Below are 16189 nucleotides of genomic sequence, written 5' to 3'. Positions count from 1 at the left end.
AACCCATAACTGCTACAGAAACAATGAGCATTGAAAGGTGCTTGTTGCCTGATGTACTACATGGTGCATAAATGGGAAAGATATATATATATATATATATATATATATATATATATATATATATATATATATATATATATATATATATATATATATATATACACACACACACACACACACACACACACATATATATATATATATATATATATATATATATATATTCCTCTTCAAAACTTTGATTTACCAGAACGTCGACTTGCAAATCAGTAGGACCACAACTTTGAAAGTTCACAAAGCCGAACTCCCAGAACATCAAAATTTAACTCTGGGAAAGTAACCACGGTGACCTTTGTCCTGTTTTCCACTATAGTGCGATCTCAGAGTTACTATATTTAGTTACGGGGGTGTGGGGGGCACATCCCCCCACATGGGGGGGTCTGAATGGTAAAGCCACCCTACGTTGCTGGGTTTAGTTTGCTTCCATTCATAATGTAGTGATTGTTGGCCCAGTGGTTACTTTTCCAGAGGTAAATTGAGAGTTTCTGGGAATTTGACATTGTGAACTTTCAGCGTTGTAGTCTCACTGATTTGCAAGTCAACATTCCTGTACGTCGATGTGTAGACCCATATATATATATATATATATATATATATATATATATACTCATATATATAATATATATATATATATATATATATATATATATATATAGTTCCCCTTTATAATCTCAAAATACTGAAATCTCGAATTTCAGTATCTCAAAACTATAAAGGCGAATGACTCACAATCCCGAACATACATACACCACACAACACACATACCATTCTACCCACACCACACAAACTATACAACCCTACACTACATGGAAGCATATATATGCTTTATATGGGTTATTTATAAGTATATATTTTTTAAAAATATGTATAAATTACAAAAAAAAAAGAAAAGAAACTCTGTTTGAATTTCATCTCCCTTATCATCATATGGATGTTTGTATCCATTTAAACATACATTTAATCTTTAGGTACGCAGTACATTAGTTAAAATGTATGCAGTGAAGCACATTAAAGTCCCACAGCACTGTCTAGATAAGTAACCTCCTCAGAGTCTCATACTAGGCAGATGTAGGCTGAAGGAATCAAATCCTGGACCAAAAAAAAAAAAACCTACAGTGTTAATCTACTGCACTAACTGTCAGATTTCAGGCTCTTTCCAAAACTCCCATTAATAAAGCTTTCAGAACTATCAAGTTCTATAAGTAGTAAAGTCAATACCATTTGCTCTGACTTCCACAGCAATTACCAACCATTATTTATGAGGCTAAGGGTAGTGGGTCTACTTCACCCTGTCGAAGGCCAACAGTATCGAAGCTGATATTGTCGGCACCAAAGTGTTGAAAGTGAAAGTCATTGCATGTGTAAACAGAAATCTCCGTAAGGGGAGATTTCCATTTACTGCAATGAAGTGCGATCTCGGAGTTGGTATATTTAAGTAGCGGGGGGTGTGGGGGGTGTAGGGGGAGCTTTCCCCCCTGCATAGAGAAATTTGCGTTGTATTGGGTGTTTTTTTTTTGTGTGTGTTCGATGTTCGGGGGTTTCGACATTTTCGTGTCGATTATTACGCTGTCGACAGTTTGAGTTTTCGACAACGTAATATAAATGCAGGGTAGTTATATAACAATCTTTCAATGAGATATATTTCCTTCTCAAACTTTCTTAACTTCTTTTTGTGCCTTTTGTATATAAAAAAACCTTATGCACATTCATTACTTTATTTATTCATTATAAATAAAAATTACTTTATAAACCCTCACCTGCATGCGTTTAATATAATTTCAAACTAGGTATCCAAATATATAGCCACTATTATAATTTTATTATATGATTCTTCTCTAAGCTGCCTGAAACACATCATTTCACTTCTAATATTATACCATATCATAAGTGATATATACTGTATACTGATTAATCTTACTAGGTCTTTTCCCACATGTATAACTATGCACTCTTTTCTGTATAACCATTCACTAAATTTCCATTTTAAATACCTCACAAATCCTAATAATCACAATAATATATGAGGGATTACAGTCGTACTGGATTAGTAGCCCTATCTAAATGCTTACAGCATATGTATTCTGGCTTTAAATAATATGTATGAACAATAATGTACAGCAAAAAAAAAATCATTTATATATTGGCACCATTTCTTTGGTCACCGGTTACATTAAACAGAAATGTTTTAGTGGAATTATTGATCGAGCAAAGGATTTGTATATTTAGTGTGGAATTATCAAATTATGTTTTATTGACTTAAAGTGGAAATGGGGAGTAGTACCAAATCTTTCATTTTTTTTATGAAAGATTCTGCATTGTGATTTTGTGTGTGTGTGTGTTTCTGTAGGGGTACTGCTACAGAGGCAATGTTTAGTACCCTAATGTGTAGGGTTGGGGGTAGGGGTAGGTTTAGAGTTAGCATGCCTTAGTCATGCACACTAACTCTAACTCCAACCCTACACATTAGGATACTAAACACTCTTTCCCTAATAGCATCACTATTCAAAAAACAAATAAGTCTGTCAGTTAGTGGTCTGTGTATGTCTTTTCCATATATCCAGTTGATGAAAAGGTTTTCATTTTTTATTGACTTTGGTAGTCAATTAAATTTTGTTTTAATGAAAGATAACTTCAAGATAGCTTTTTTTAAACTGAATGTGTTTTGTTGATTTTTGAATGCCATATTTTATGATATATATATATATATATATATATATATATATATATATATATATATATAAACACCACTGATTTTATTTATTTTTATTTAACATTTGTTTACCCGGAAAGTCTAACTTGGAACAAAGCCAATTTTCAGCAGAGGCCCAGGGTGAAATGCTCCAGACATGTCTTTGTAATGTGGGAGGAAACCAGTGCACCTGGAGGAAACTCACACAAATGTAGGGAGGACTTGCAGACTCCACAGAGAAGGCACCCCAGCCAAGAATCAAGCTAGAGAACCTCTTGCTGTGAGGCAACAACACTACCATTGCACCACTGCACCGTTCTAACTGCTCTAAACATATATAGTGGAATATTAAGCAGCTTACACATAACACAACACCATTCTGTAAAAACAGTTTTATTGCATGAAACTTAAAGTAAATGTTGACTTTGCAGCATAAACAGTTTCTGTGATCCAACAGAAAAAAAAAAAAATTAACAGCATCTTTGGCAATTTAAGTATAAAACATTTTAAAAGCACCATTGACACCACAGGTGCCGAATAAAAGCAAAGTCCAATGAAGTCTTTGGTTCTAGTCCATGTTTAGTTAATGAAGCACCAGGTCTTCTATTGGCAGTAGCGTAGCCAGGGAGGGGCAAGAGGGGCAACTGTTCCAGGTGCAAAGTGTTGGTGGAGCAACCAGCCTATCCTGATCTCCCTTTTTTAATATAATACTGGCTTGCAGTCAAACATGAGCGCTATGGCCCTCCATGTGTGGTCTAAATTATAGCAACTGCTTGCTACATTGTATCAAACAGTTTGCTACAGTTAAAAATTTACAAAAAAAAATCTTTTTTTTTTTTTTTACCATAACCTGAGCACTTTAGTGCTCTGTGCTGGCAAGGTATAAACTGCAGCAAGCAGTTTGCTACAATTTATAAGAAGATTTTTTTTTTTAACTGAAACATGAGCACCATAGCTCTCTGTGCAGACAGGGTATAAACTGTAGCAACAATTTATTACATTTGAAGCAAACAATTTGCTACAGTATGGGGGGGTATTGATCTGTAATAAGCCAATAAGTATATTGGCTTAATACAGATACAGTAAAATGCTTTTTTTTTCTTTGGCTCTTCACTTGATGGCACCACAACAGGTCACTGGTTAAGTAACTTATGCTTCTGTCTACTGGTATGTACTCCTTGAAGAAAATGCCTTTCTCCAGAGCTAATCCCCTGGGCCTTTATTTTTCTTTTACACTCCACACTCCTCTAAATCTCCTTGGTTTCACACTCTGTGATTAGGGTAATTCAAAACCCTCTTTGCTTAATTATCAGCAATGTTTTGGTGCATCACATAGAAGGGTAATGTATCCCACATGCAGTAGTGATATTTAAAATCCTAAATAGAGTACAATAGAACAGTCTTTAGCACATACTAGAAAAGCCCTTTGCCAAATTTACTGATGAAAGAACCACCATACTTTGTTAAAATATATTTATATGTGCGCCGTTGGGTGCGCGCACATGCACACACACCAGTTTTTTCCTTTATATATGGAAGGATTAGACTGATGAAACATCTAATGGCCTTTGAAAGACTGCCTAATATCAATCTACATTATTAAATGCTGAAACATTTAATTTGTTATTGTTTTACTATGTACATATTATGTACTACTCACTTTTTGGCTTATATCTGTAGTCTGTCCACACTATCTTGCATTCATAAATGTCATATACTTAATTTGAATAAAATTGTTGATTAAACTTGTATTCAGTTTCAACACTTAACATTTCTTTCTGTTTCAGTTTAATTTCATTATTTGTTAAGACAATGACCATTAACTACTGATGCTGTAAGCACCAGCAATGATTCTAACAAATACATTTCTGCTTTGAATTGTTATTACTAGGTACCTTTTGTAACTGTCAGAGCGTGATCAAAGTAACACACTGATTTTTTTTTTATACTACATGTTAACATTTGCTTAATGTTTCTAAGAAGTGACACAGAAGTATTTTTAAGATGTATTGAATATAGATACATTTGTATCATGGACTATAATGTAAATAAACGTAAGTAAAAACGACAGAATGTATGATTTTTATGCATCTTAAAATACATTTATAGCATTGTCAGTACTAAATTTGCCATTTTGTAAATGCATTTTATTCAAATGTCAATACTGATAGTATTAGACTTACTCTAATGTTCTTGTTGAAATGAGGTTGAGCATAATCTATATAATATCAGAGTAAAATGTTTATAATACAGTTAAATGTTGAATACGAGTAGATGATTAAATATTTCTAAGTGTATCAAGAGGGTCTGAAGCAGAAGTAAAGTTCAGAAAATTTTACATTAGAAAATTACACATTATTGAAAACTGTCCTTTACTATATACTGCCTACAGAGAATGTCATTATAGTCCATGATACAACTGTATCTCTGAGTCCTATACAGAAGCATATTTTTATTTTAGTTTTGGCATATTTAAGACTATTGCCCAGAAATCACACTTGATTTGCTGTGAAACAGTTACTTCCTTTATTATTTGACAGTAGTGCTTTTTGCTTATCAATTTAAAGTCTAATGTTGGAATTACAATATTTTATACAATGGCATACATACATTTATTTTACTCAATCAGGATATGTAACACCAGGGCGGCCATGGTGATGCAGCGGTTAGCGTTGTCACCTCACAGCAAGAGGTTCTCCGGTTCGATCCTCGGCTGGGGTGCCTTCTGTGCGAAGTCTGCATGTCCTCCCTGTGGTCGGGTGGGTTTCCTCCTGGTGCTCCGGTTTCCTCCCACATTCCAAAGACATTCTGTAGGTAGATTGGACACCCTAAGCGTGAGTGCGTACATGTGTGTGCCTTCCATGGAAGGTTGGGTGCTGGGCTGGCAACTCGACACCGTAAAACTCTACTGCCAGTCATGAGCAGACAGGTGATCCGCTGTGGTGACCCCTAACCGGGAAAAACCAAAAGAAGAAGAAGGATATGTAACACCAATAACATGTCACACAAGAACAGAAAATCACACTCTTAAGAGTATGACTGAATGAAAATCTTCAAGTTCACAAGAAGCGCAGCCTTAGAAAGACACTCATTACAAAATAACTGAAACATTATAATACAACAGTCATTTGCTATTTTTATATAAACATATATTTTAGAAATTACGCTACCAAATGTTGAGTTTTAAGTACTAAATATTGATTTTTTTTTGTCTAAACAGGGTTTTAAAGACAATGTATATCGCAAAAGAAGAAAATACTTTGCAGATCTTGCAATGACCTATAAACAGTAAGTTGCTACATTCCTTTTTCAGTACCATATATAGAGTTATACTTTCAAAAGGTCCTAATGCTAAGTTTTATAATGTTAAAAAAGCAAATAAAGTCTTGAATAAAAAATTCTGATGTTAACTTTAATTGTGGGAATATCTAGCACATGTATCCAAAAAATGTGTAGTGGATCCTGGATTAAATCCAAAGTAAGTTATGTAACAAGAAGATATCCAGAGGCCGAGGAATACTAAACTCTTTATTAAAACAAAAAATGGTAAGCGCTTTCGCGGTCATCCGCATCTTCAGACCATACTACAAACAAAAGGATACAAGTCTTAAATACAGCACTTAAACCAATGACAGATAAAACCAATTAAATAATTAGTGTAGCAAGCTTCAGTGCTGGATTTAAAGAAACAGCACTGTTTAACCCAGAAGGCATGTTAGCTCTAAAGTCAATAATCCATCTTAGTTCTGCATATTCAGTGTTGTTTGTCAGATCACCCTCCCTTGCACTTGCATAAACAATTGAATTTAGAGCCAAAATGCCCCCTGGGTTAAACAGTGCTGTTTCTTTAAAACCAGCACTGAAAAAGAAAAGCTTACTACACTAATTATTAAATTAGTTTTATCTGACATTGGTTTAAGTGCTGTATTTAAGGCTTGTATCCTATTGTTTGTAGTATGGTCTGAAGAAGCGGATAACCGCGAAAGCGCTTACCATTTTTGAATTTAATAAAGAGTTTTGTGTTCCTCGGCCTCTGGATATCTTCTTGTTAAATATCTAGCACATGCTTATCAAAAAGCTTACACATACACAAACACGCACACAGACATGCACAAACAAACATACACATAACTGCCATCACAAACTGTGTAAACTTCAACTTCTGTTTCAGTATTGTTTGCAATTACCTCATCTAGAAACAAGAAAATATCTCGCAGTTCTAGCTCACTAGGGCTGATGACAGACTTGAGATAAGATTGCAGTCTTGTTCTCCTCCATGTTCTTATTACTGTTGTTTACATCTGAATCATGTGCTTTATATACTGTGCAGTTCAAGTTATTGTTAGAGGAGTAGTCAAACATGATATGAACAGAGCTTCACTTCAGAGAGGGCAGGAAGTTCAACTGAATTATAGAGAATATAATCAGATAAAAGAGCTATAAGAAATTTATGTTCTACTGAATTGCAGATTGTGTAAACAGATAAAAAGCTATAATTAAGTGGATATTCTGCTGAATAACAACCTTACAAATAGATAAAAGAGCTATAAGAAAATGCAGACATATTGTACAGGAAGGTATGACACTCTTAAGACATAAGCGCCGCATACACACACAGGCTCACACACACATGCAAACACAAAACTGTTTCGTTAAAGGTCAGCATATCACAAACACTTGATGTTCAATTGATATGGCACTGCCTGCTTCTTGCTACTGGACACCTTCTAAACTTGTATCAATTTTTATTTAGTATGCCATCTGTCTAGTAAAATATCATATGAAAGTAGCGGATTCCAAATCCGACATCAGACCAGTGACAAGTGGAGTACCACAGGGTTCAGTCCTGGGTCCTCTCCTGTTTGGTATCTACTTCTCTAAAGTGCAGGCCAACACAGAAGGTCTTTGGCTAACAAGGTTTGCAGATGACTGCAAACTAGGAGCCATAATCGAAACTCCTAACGATGTGGACAAACTACAAAAGGGCCTCAATGAGACATATACCTGATGTCAAAGCCATGGCCTGAAGCTCAATGCCAAAAAGTGTATTGTCATCCCCTTTGGTAAAAACTCTGTACCCATGAACTACCACATAGCTGGTAGTCTACTTAATGCCGAAAATGTGATAAGAGACCTTGGGACACAGGTGGACAGTAGTCTCTCCTTTGATAATCACATCGCCACAGTGGTCAGGAAATCCTTCTACGTGGCTCATCTCATCACAAAAGGATTCTCATCCAGAAAAAAAGAAGTCATTGTTCCCCTCTACTCATCACTCATTAGACCCATTATAGAGTACAACGCCCCTTTTGGTATGTACTTCACAAGACATCTACAACAACTGGAAAGACCACAGAAACTCCTCACAAAGAGGATTACTGGCCTCAAACATATGGCCTATGCAGACCGTCTCAAAAAACTACAGCTTTACTCCATTGCATATCACCTACTCAGGGGCGATTTCTGCCTAACATACAAAGCTATGTCAAACCCAGAGCTGTTGGACATGCTCCACTTAAAGAAATCCCAATCCCTCCGAGCTACACGCTCTAGGGACCTTAACCTTGTCACCACAATATACAGAACATGCTGGAGGGATAGATTCCTGTCCCAGAGACTTCCCATACTCTGGAACAGACTACCTATCTATGTCAAACAGAGCTCCTCATTAGCACTCTTCAAGAAAAATCTTGATTATTGGATGGGAAATGGGAAATTCACCCTGGGGATCACTTCTGTGGCTCTGCTCGACAGGGGCACAAGAAAATAATTTTCTTGGGTGGCCAAAGCCAGGGTACATTTTTTGGCTAGGCTTGTATGGGTCCTAGGGCCGATAGTCTAGTACCTACCTATGAACCTATATGTATTTAAACTTTAGCATAAGGCAAAGACTCCTTCACACTTCATAATTAATATATCTCTACAGTATAATATATATCACTACCTTTATACAAAGTTTCTTGTCCAAATGATTTACTTTATGTTTAGATGATTGTCTTAAAAGCATTATTTACTTACCATATGTTGTCCTCTGTTTCAGGTGGTTAAAGCTTCTCCTGGAGAAAAAAAAAAAAAACAGCTGAGATTTCAACCCCCCCCCCCTCCAAAAAAAAATAAAAAAAAGTATTTCTGTAAAGAAAAAGCATTTTAGGGGAGGGTTTCATCTCTATATTCCATTGCCTAAAGGTACTAACCCTGTTTCACACTGCCATTGAGAAAACAAAAAAGTCTATACATATCATATCACTGCCTGTGAACATATAGATACTTCACTGTCAGTGATTTTCTCTGTTTAACATCACTTGTTGAGATGCATGTTGGTAAAACAAAGAGCAATAAGGATAAACCACATCAACTAAATGGGCAATGACTTATCCATGTTTATGCAATACAGATCAAACTCTGCTCAAGACAGAGGTTGATTTTCGTACACTATCTGCTCTGATCTGCTCACTGACACATGTTCTCAGTAGTTATATGTATATTTTCTCCCTACTATACAGTTTCGGTGTTGTGTAGGTATCAGAAACCTGCTTGTACTTTATAAAACTTTAATTTCCTTGCCTTGGAATCAAAAGAATGGAAAGATTGACCACTTTTTTATAAGCTTAACTTCACACACAATTTGTAGAGGAATTTGTTTACACCTGCATGACATACCACAGACACAGAGAAATCTGTAGTTTACCCTGTCAGGTACTGCTGACAATCTTATGTGGGTAATTAGTCCAGCTGATGTCAGGAGCTCAGCAGCTGCTGTAAAAAGAAATGCGCATGGAAGAGAACTTAGAGTGATTCATAGTGGGTCTATATCAGCTTATTGAAAGCTGATAAGAGCGAATGCTCATTGATCAAATCCTAAACGTCGAACAACCAAAATAGCGAAGACATGGAACAGCAATTTTTTTCCCAGGGAAAAAAATTGCTGGGCCATTGTTGGGAGCTTGCCATTTCCTCCAGTGGGGTGCAATCTCGGAGTTGGTATATTTAAGAAGGGGGGGTGTGGGGGTACAGCCCCCCACTTTATGTTGCGTTTTCATTTGTTTTTTTTTTTTTTTTTTTGCGGAACAGTGATTTTTTTCCCTGGGGAAAAAAATCGTTATTCTGTGTCTTAGCTATTTTGGTTGTTCAAGGTTTAGGGTTCAATCATAGTTTGTGCGCTCTTATCAGCTTTCGCTAAGTTGATATAGACCCATTCATAGCTGCTTCCAATGTAACCATGCCTTTCATAGCAAAACAGAGTGATTAGATCAGTCAGTGGTTCAAAGGAAGTTGTCACTGTTTCCTCTTTTGACAAGTTTACATAAGCAGCATCACAGTACTGAAATGCTAAGCTTTAAACATTAAATGTGAGTTGTTTACACTACTTTTATTTTTTACAATTGAATATGTTTTACTTGAAGGTATATAAAATATATTCCCACAATGTGCAAAACCATGGAGGAGGGAAAAACACTGTTAACTCACAGTAAGAAATACAACTTTAAAAACAGGGAGTCCACACCCAGACAACTGATATCTTCAACTGTATTTAAAGATTCTCCCTTCTGACCACACTCACATGATAGAATTACCTAGAGACTAATGGCCTCTTATATTAAATCTGATGGTATCAACTAGATTAAATTTCACAGGGAGATGAATGTTGCCCTCCTGCACTGGAATTCCTCAGTTTATATATATCTCTTCTATATTCCACAGCTTATAAAGAAAGGGATTGTGTCTAGATCTAAGAATGTCATTGTCCCCTTTACTCAGCCCTCATTGGCCAGTCATTGAATATTATACCCCCTTTGGCATGTATCTGTCTAGACACATGCAACAACTGGAACACCCTTAGAGACACCTTACTAAATGTGTCACTATACTTGGTATCTTACAGACTGCTAGGAGTCCTGTCTGGCATACAAGTCATCCTTTGACCCATTTCTGATGGATTTACTGCACATCAGCAAGTCAATTGGCATCAGAAATACTTGGTCTAGGGATCTAAACCTCTTCTACAATATCAACAGAATGGCTTGGTGGGACAGGTTTATCTCAAACTGGATACTAGTCCTGTGGAACAGACTCTCCATAAAACGAAGTTCATCCCTGTACATTTTCAAATGCAACTTAGATCTATGAATGGGAAATAGAAAATATACCCCAGGACTTTCTCCTGTACTACTAATGGACAGAGGCAGCTCATACTGTAAATGCTTTATCCCATGCATGGGTCTCCTCATATTATCTATGGTATGATCCCAGGTATTCTCATTAAGGGTAATATGTAATTATCAACCATGGGATGGGTAAATTCAATCTATAAACAAATGGGATAGATTATTTTGAGCACAAAAAGGGAAATTGCTTAGGATTAAAATGGCCTGCAAGGACAGCCTAGTACTTACTATGAACTTATGACCCTATGTTGTCTTTCAGTCCATAGTGCCTTCTGCATATTTGCAAGATAACTGTGACTCACATATTTCTGCTACATTCCAAGTCTGCTGTTGAAAAATATTTCATATTAAACATTCCATTCAGTTGTAACAATGACCCGTATGTCCAGTGCCTTTTGTTATCTCTCTTCTCCAAAAAAGAGGCCTTTTCTGTCCAGTCTTGCAATAATTCATATTGTCTTAGCATTCTCTTTACCTGTCACATACTAGAAGCCATCTACTACATTGTGTTCATTGTTTTACTGATTTATTTTGCTACGTGATGCATTTTTACTGTTAAATAGATTATTTCTTTTCTTGTATAGTATGAACTGCATTCTCTTTCCCCACTTTCCATTGACCCCAGTTGTACTAGAAACTGAACTTTGGGCTTACCTTTTGAGTGCCCACATTTTAGTCTACAATCTAGAGTAATCCAAAAATCAAAATATATTAAGACAATCTGGCCATAAAACCGAACAGAGGCATTTTAAGTATCTACAGGGTGAAGATAGTGTCATGGAATGCATTTATTATAAAATCCATACTATATGTAGACATAGAAATGAGGCAGCGTTCTACATTAAAGAAGAATTACCAAAGCATATCTTCATCTATGTTCATAACAGCTAAAGTTTAGTACCCCTCCTATCAAATGGTAGTTAAGGTCAGAAACTGAAACAAGCATATTGTATCCTTATTTTCTGTATTGTACTAATATCTTTGCATCTAGCAAAGTGATTAGCACTGTTTCATAATATGGTCTCCTCAGATGAAATAATGTTGCAGTCAGAAAACAAATGCAGTCATTCTGATGTCACTTTTGCAGTTTTATTTGCTAATGCTTTTCTTCCCACATGCCCCACAATATGGTATAGTTTTACACCTCTTCTTCCCACATGCCCTACAATATGATATGGTTTTATACCTCCTCTCCTTCCCACATGCCCCACAATATGATATGGTTTAACCCATCTCTTTTCCTTAATGTCCTGTTACCATTCACTTTCATCTGCAATAGAGTCCTTGTTTCATAACATCCCCTTTTGTCTTTTATTCACTAAAAGCTTGTAGAGAGAATGTAATGATTCTTTTTGTATTTTAACAAGTAAAAACTCACTCTGTCATAGCTGTAAATTTCCTATTCAAATGCTATTCCTACATGTAAATCTTCTTCTTTCAGCTGCTCCCGTTAGGGGTTGCCACAGCAGATCAACTGTTTCCATTTCTTCCTGTCCTCTGCATCTTGCTCTGTCACACCAACCACCTGCATGTCCTCTCTCACCACATCCATAAACCTTATCTTAGGCCTCTCTCTTTACATGTAAATAAAGTAACAAAAACAGAATATCATTTTAAAATGTGAGCTGAAAATTATGTCAAAGAATACACACAAGGTAAACCAATGGTACCAGGACAACCAAGGAAAAGAAAGGGTAGCACATGTTCACATGTATAACTGTTGGAATAACAAGACACGACCGAAAAATAAAGCTATGTCAGAAGGACTACACCCTTCACTTCTTTTTGGACACAACAAATTTATAAAATAATACTAACTACTTTCAGTGGGTCAGGGACAGCATATTGCATGGACGATCATAATCTGGCTACAAGCATATTTATTTTTTACCTTTGCCTATTCTTTGACAGTCAGCTGGCTAGTTCTATGTATTTCTAGTAGGTCTGCTGTTACAGTGTCTCTTTTCAGAATCATACTGGTGTATTTGAATCCGTACCTAGAATGGTCTGTATGTATACTGATTCAATAGCAGAAGCAATGATAACCATCAGTAGCAAAAGTAATGCCGGACATTATATTCACCAACTGCTGCAGAAGCATTCAAACCAGTAGTAGTGGTAATAGCAGCAAAAGGAATAATAGTAAAATCAGCATCATTAGTAATAACAGTACAAGCGGAAGTCATGGTAACACTAACTACTGCTGTTCTAAAAGCATTAACAGCAGCCGTAGCAGTAATAGTGGGAACTGTAGTATATGTAGTAGCAATCACAGCAATATTAATAGTACTTCTAATGATAAAAGAAGCAACAGTAGTATAATGAGATCATCATCAGCTGTAGTAATCTTAGTAGCAGGGTCATATAACTCCCCCATAAACTACAGAAGCCCAAGCAACAGCATCTCAGTCACCATGTACTGGAACCAGGATCCAAGCAGGAAAAAAAGGCTACTGAGCCTCTCCCTTCCCCTCCATAGACTAAGTCTGAGATTTCCACGTCTCAGAGAAGGTGATATATTGGTGGTGGAAGGAGATCCAATTCAGGGTCATACATTTGATCCACATCAATAAGACTCTTGTAATGTTGGCGTACTTTGAAATGCTGCTACGCCCCCAGCGGGAACAGTACAATTATTTCTGCAGCTAGAAATGTTGATATGACTACTATATTTTTAGACTATGAGTTTGAAAGAATACCTGTAAACATTGTTTAGACATAAAACTTGTAAAATCATAAACTCTGTGCAAACAAATTGCAAAACAGCAATCTTTAACGACATTACAACAAATTGGTACACATATACAATAATTCCTAATCATTCTTATGGCCTTAAAGTGTTTAAAAGGCTACATATGCTCCCACTATATCCACTTCATGTACCACAGGAGGATTTAGCATTCCTTGAAATGTTAGCCTTTAACTTAAACAGTTTGCCATTGCTGTTTATTTCTGATTCATCAGGTGATTCAGGCACTTATTTGTGTGTTATCTGCTACAGAGGCAAAAACAGATGACAATAGTTAGATATACAGTCATAATACATATTTTACTGATTCTTTAATTAAAAGAAGGGTAGAGCTATGAAATATTCTTCTTGTATTGCAGTGGTGACCCCATACCAAGAATTGAGTTCACGGAGGAAGAGATAAAGACATGGGGCACAGTTTTCAGGGAGCTAAATAAACTCTATCCAACGCATGCATGCAGGGAATATATCCAACATTTGCCTTTACTCATGAAACACTCTGGTTTTCGAGAAGACAACATTCCTCAACTAGAAGATGTCTCTAATTTCCTCAAAGGTATGTCAGACATTTCCTCTTCCTAACAGGTAACACAAATGCAGTAAATGCATGATACAAATGTACAGAGTTGTATACATCAGTTGTGTTTATTTAATTAATTTTGGATTTGTTTAATGGGGTAGTACACTGATCACACCTGACTATTTGCAGATACTACTTGAATTAAATAATTCACAGAAAAAAAGGAAGAAGAGAGAGGTAAGCTGTACATACTAAAATCGAGCAGAAAGTAACAATATATAACAAAAACTATACAATAATTATCAATGTAGCAACAGTTATGAGAGAAATGTACATTTTTTGGTTTTCCATAATTATTTCAGGTTTGCATCATGAAAATGCTGTGGGATAATGAGAGTCGGGGTGGAGGAGACAGAGTTAAGAGCTTTAATTAAGACAGAGAGAGAGGAAAGATACTAAAGCTACAGGCCAAGAGTCTCTTAGGTGATGTAGCCTGCTGTATAGCAAGTATAGTTTGATTTGGTTTGTGGACATTTTTAAGTTCAGCTCTGATTTTGGGGAAGGGGGATTATAGTTGCTTTAGGTGGAGAGGTAGATGGATTCCCATAGTTTAGGAACCTAGGTAAAGAAAGAGTGTTTGCTGCAGTGCAGCCTGGTTTGTGGGGTTTGCTTGAGAGAGGTATATGATGTTGTAGTGTCTGTGTGTGTGTGGTATAACTTTTGGCAGCTGGTGGTGGGAATGAGTTTTCTTGTAGAAGTTTGAAGATGAGGCTGTCTAGTACAAGGCCTACTCTTTGCTACACTGGGAGTCATTTGGCTTTTTTTGTGGGTGAGGCAAGTGGTGCTAAGAAGAGGGTGAGTCAGTGATTACCTAAAAATTACCATGTCATCAGCATAGAAGATAAGATGCAGAGTAGAAAGGCATGAGATATCTTAAAATAGCAGCCAATACCATTATCTACCCTGTCTCAATCCTTATAAATAGGTCAGCCCAGGAATCCCACATTCACTCTCTCTGGGAAAAGTCATGCATTATCCCTCTGCACAAAGAAGGAAATTCACCAGATATTACTAACATTAGACCTATAGCAATCTTATCCCCCTCTCCAAAATACTTAAAGAATGTATTCAAAAACAATTACTAAACTATGTCTTGAAGGAAGATCTCCTATCCCCTACACAGCACGGCTTCCATCCTTCCCATAGTATTAATACTGCAATTTTAACCTATATAAATACGGTCAATGAGGCTACAGATAACAGCAAACTAGGCTCCTCTTTATTTCTAGACTCATCTAAAACCTTCGACAGTTTGTCACAGCAAAATTCTACTTCAAATGTCCTCATTAGGTCTCTCTCAGCCCACAATTCTATGGTTCAAAAGTTACCTATCCAATAGGAATCAGTCAGTAAAATGGCACTCCACCCTCTTTCCATACCTTCCAGTCACCATTGTTGTACCAAAAGGCTCTATCCATGGTCTTTTCCTCTTTAACATTCTTACTATCACCCTCCACACATGCACACAACAGGCCATTCTAATACAGTACACAGATGTCTCCGCACATATTTGCACATCTGACAAAACGGCACACCTCCAAAAAATTACTCAGGAAGCTTTAAGAGCAACTGAAACATGTCTCTGTAACTCCCAACTGATGCTCAACCCTAAAAAGAAATGCTACAACTTTTTCCCCCAAATCCCTCTCCCCCGAGTAAACTAAATTTGAAGTATTCTCTCTCTTGATAATACAACTATTGAAATCACTTCTCACGACAAATTATTAGAGATGATAATGGATGATAATCTTAAATTTGACCTGCATATACAAAATTGCATAAGAAAAACTCAGAAAAACTAGGGATGCTTTATAGAGCCAAAAACTTTCTCACTGACACAACTAAAACTACATTTGCCACTACTGTTCTCCTCCACACAATTTTTATGGCACTCCCATCCTTACTAACCTACAGGCATCACAAAAATTAAAACTTGAACAATGCTA

At 36.4% G+C, this 16189-nt stretch overlaps 1 protein-coding gene across 1 annotated transcript in view; it reads left to right on the top strand.

The window, feature by feature from the left end:
• The window catches only part of TPH1 (tryptophan hydroxylase 1), a 166202-nt gene that overhangs the window by 83688 nt on the left and 66325 nt on the right, over nucleotides 1–16189 (top strand). The window contains exons 5-6 of the mRNA XM_044059775.1: nucleotides 5970–6037; nucleotides 14023–14219. Coding sequence (XP_043915710.1) covers nucleotides 5970–6037; nucleotides 14023–14219 — 265 coding nt within the window. The remainder of the gene's footprint in view (nucleotides 1–5969; nucleotides 6038–14022; nucleotides 14220–16189) is intronic.

This window comes from Protopterus annectens, chromosome 17.part0 (assembly GCF_019279795.1).
Source record: "Protopterus annectens isolate FY-2018-M chromosome 17.part0, PAN1.0, whole genome shotgun sequence".
Taxonomy (NCBI): Eukaryota; Metazoa; Chordata; order Ceratodontiformes; family Protopteridae; genus Protopterus; species Protopterus annectens.
Note: the sequence above shows the minus strand (reverse complement) of the source record. Positions and strands in the feature narration are given on the sequence as shown.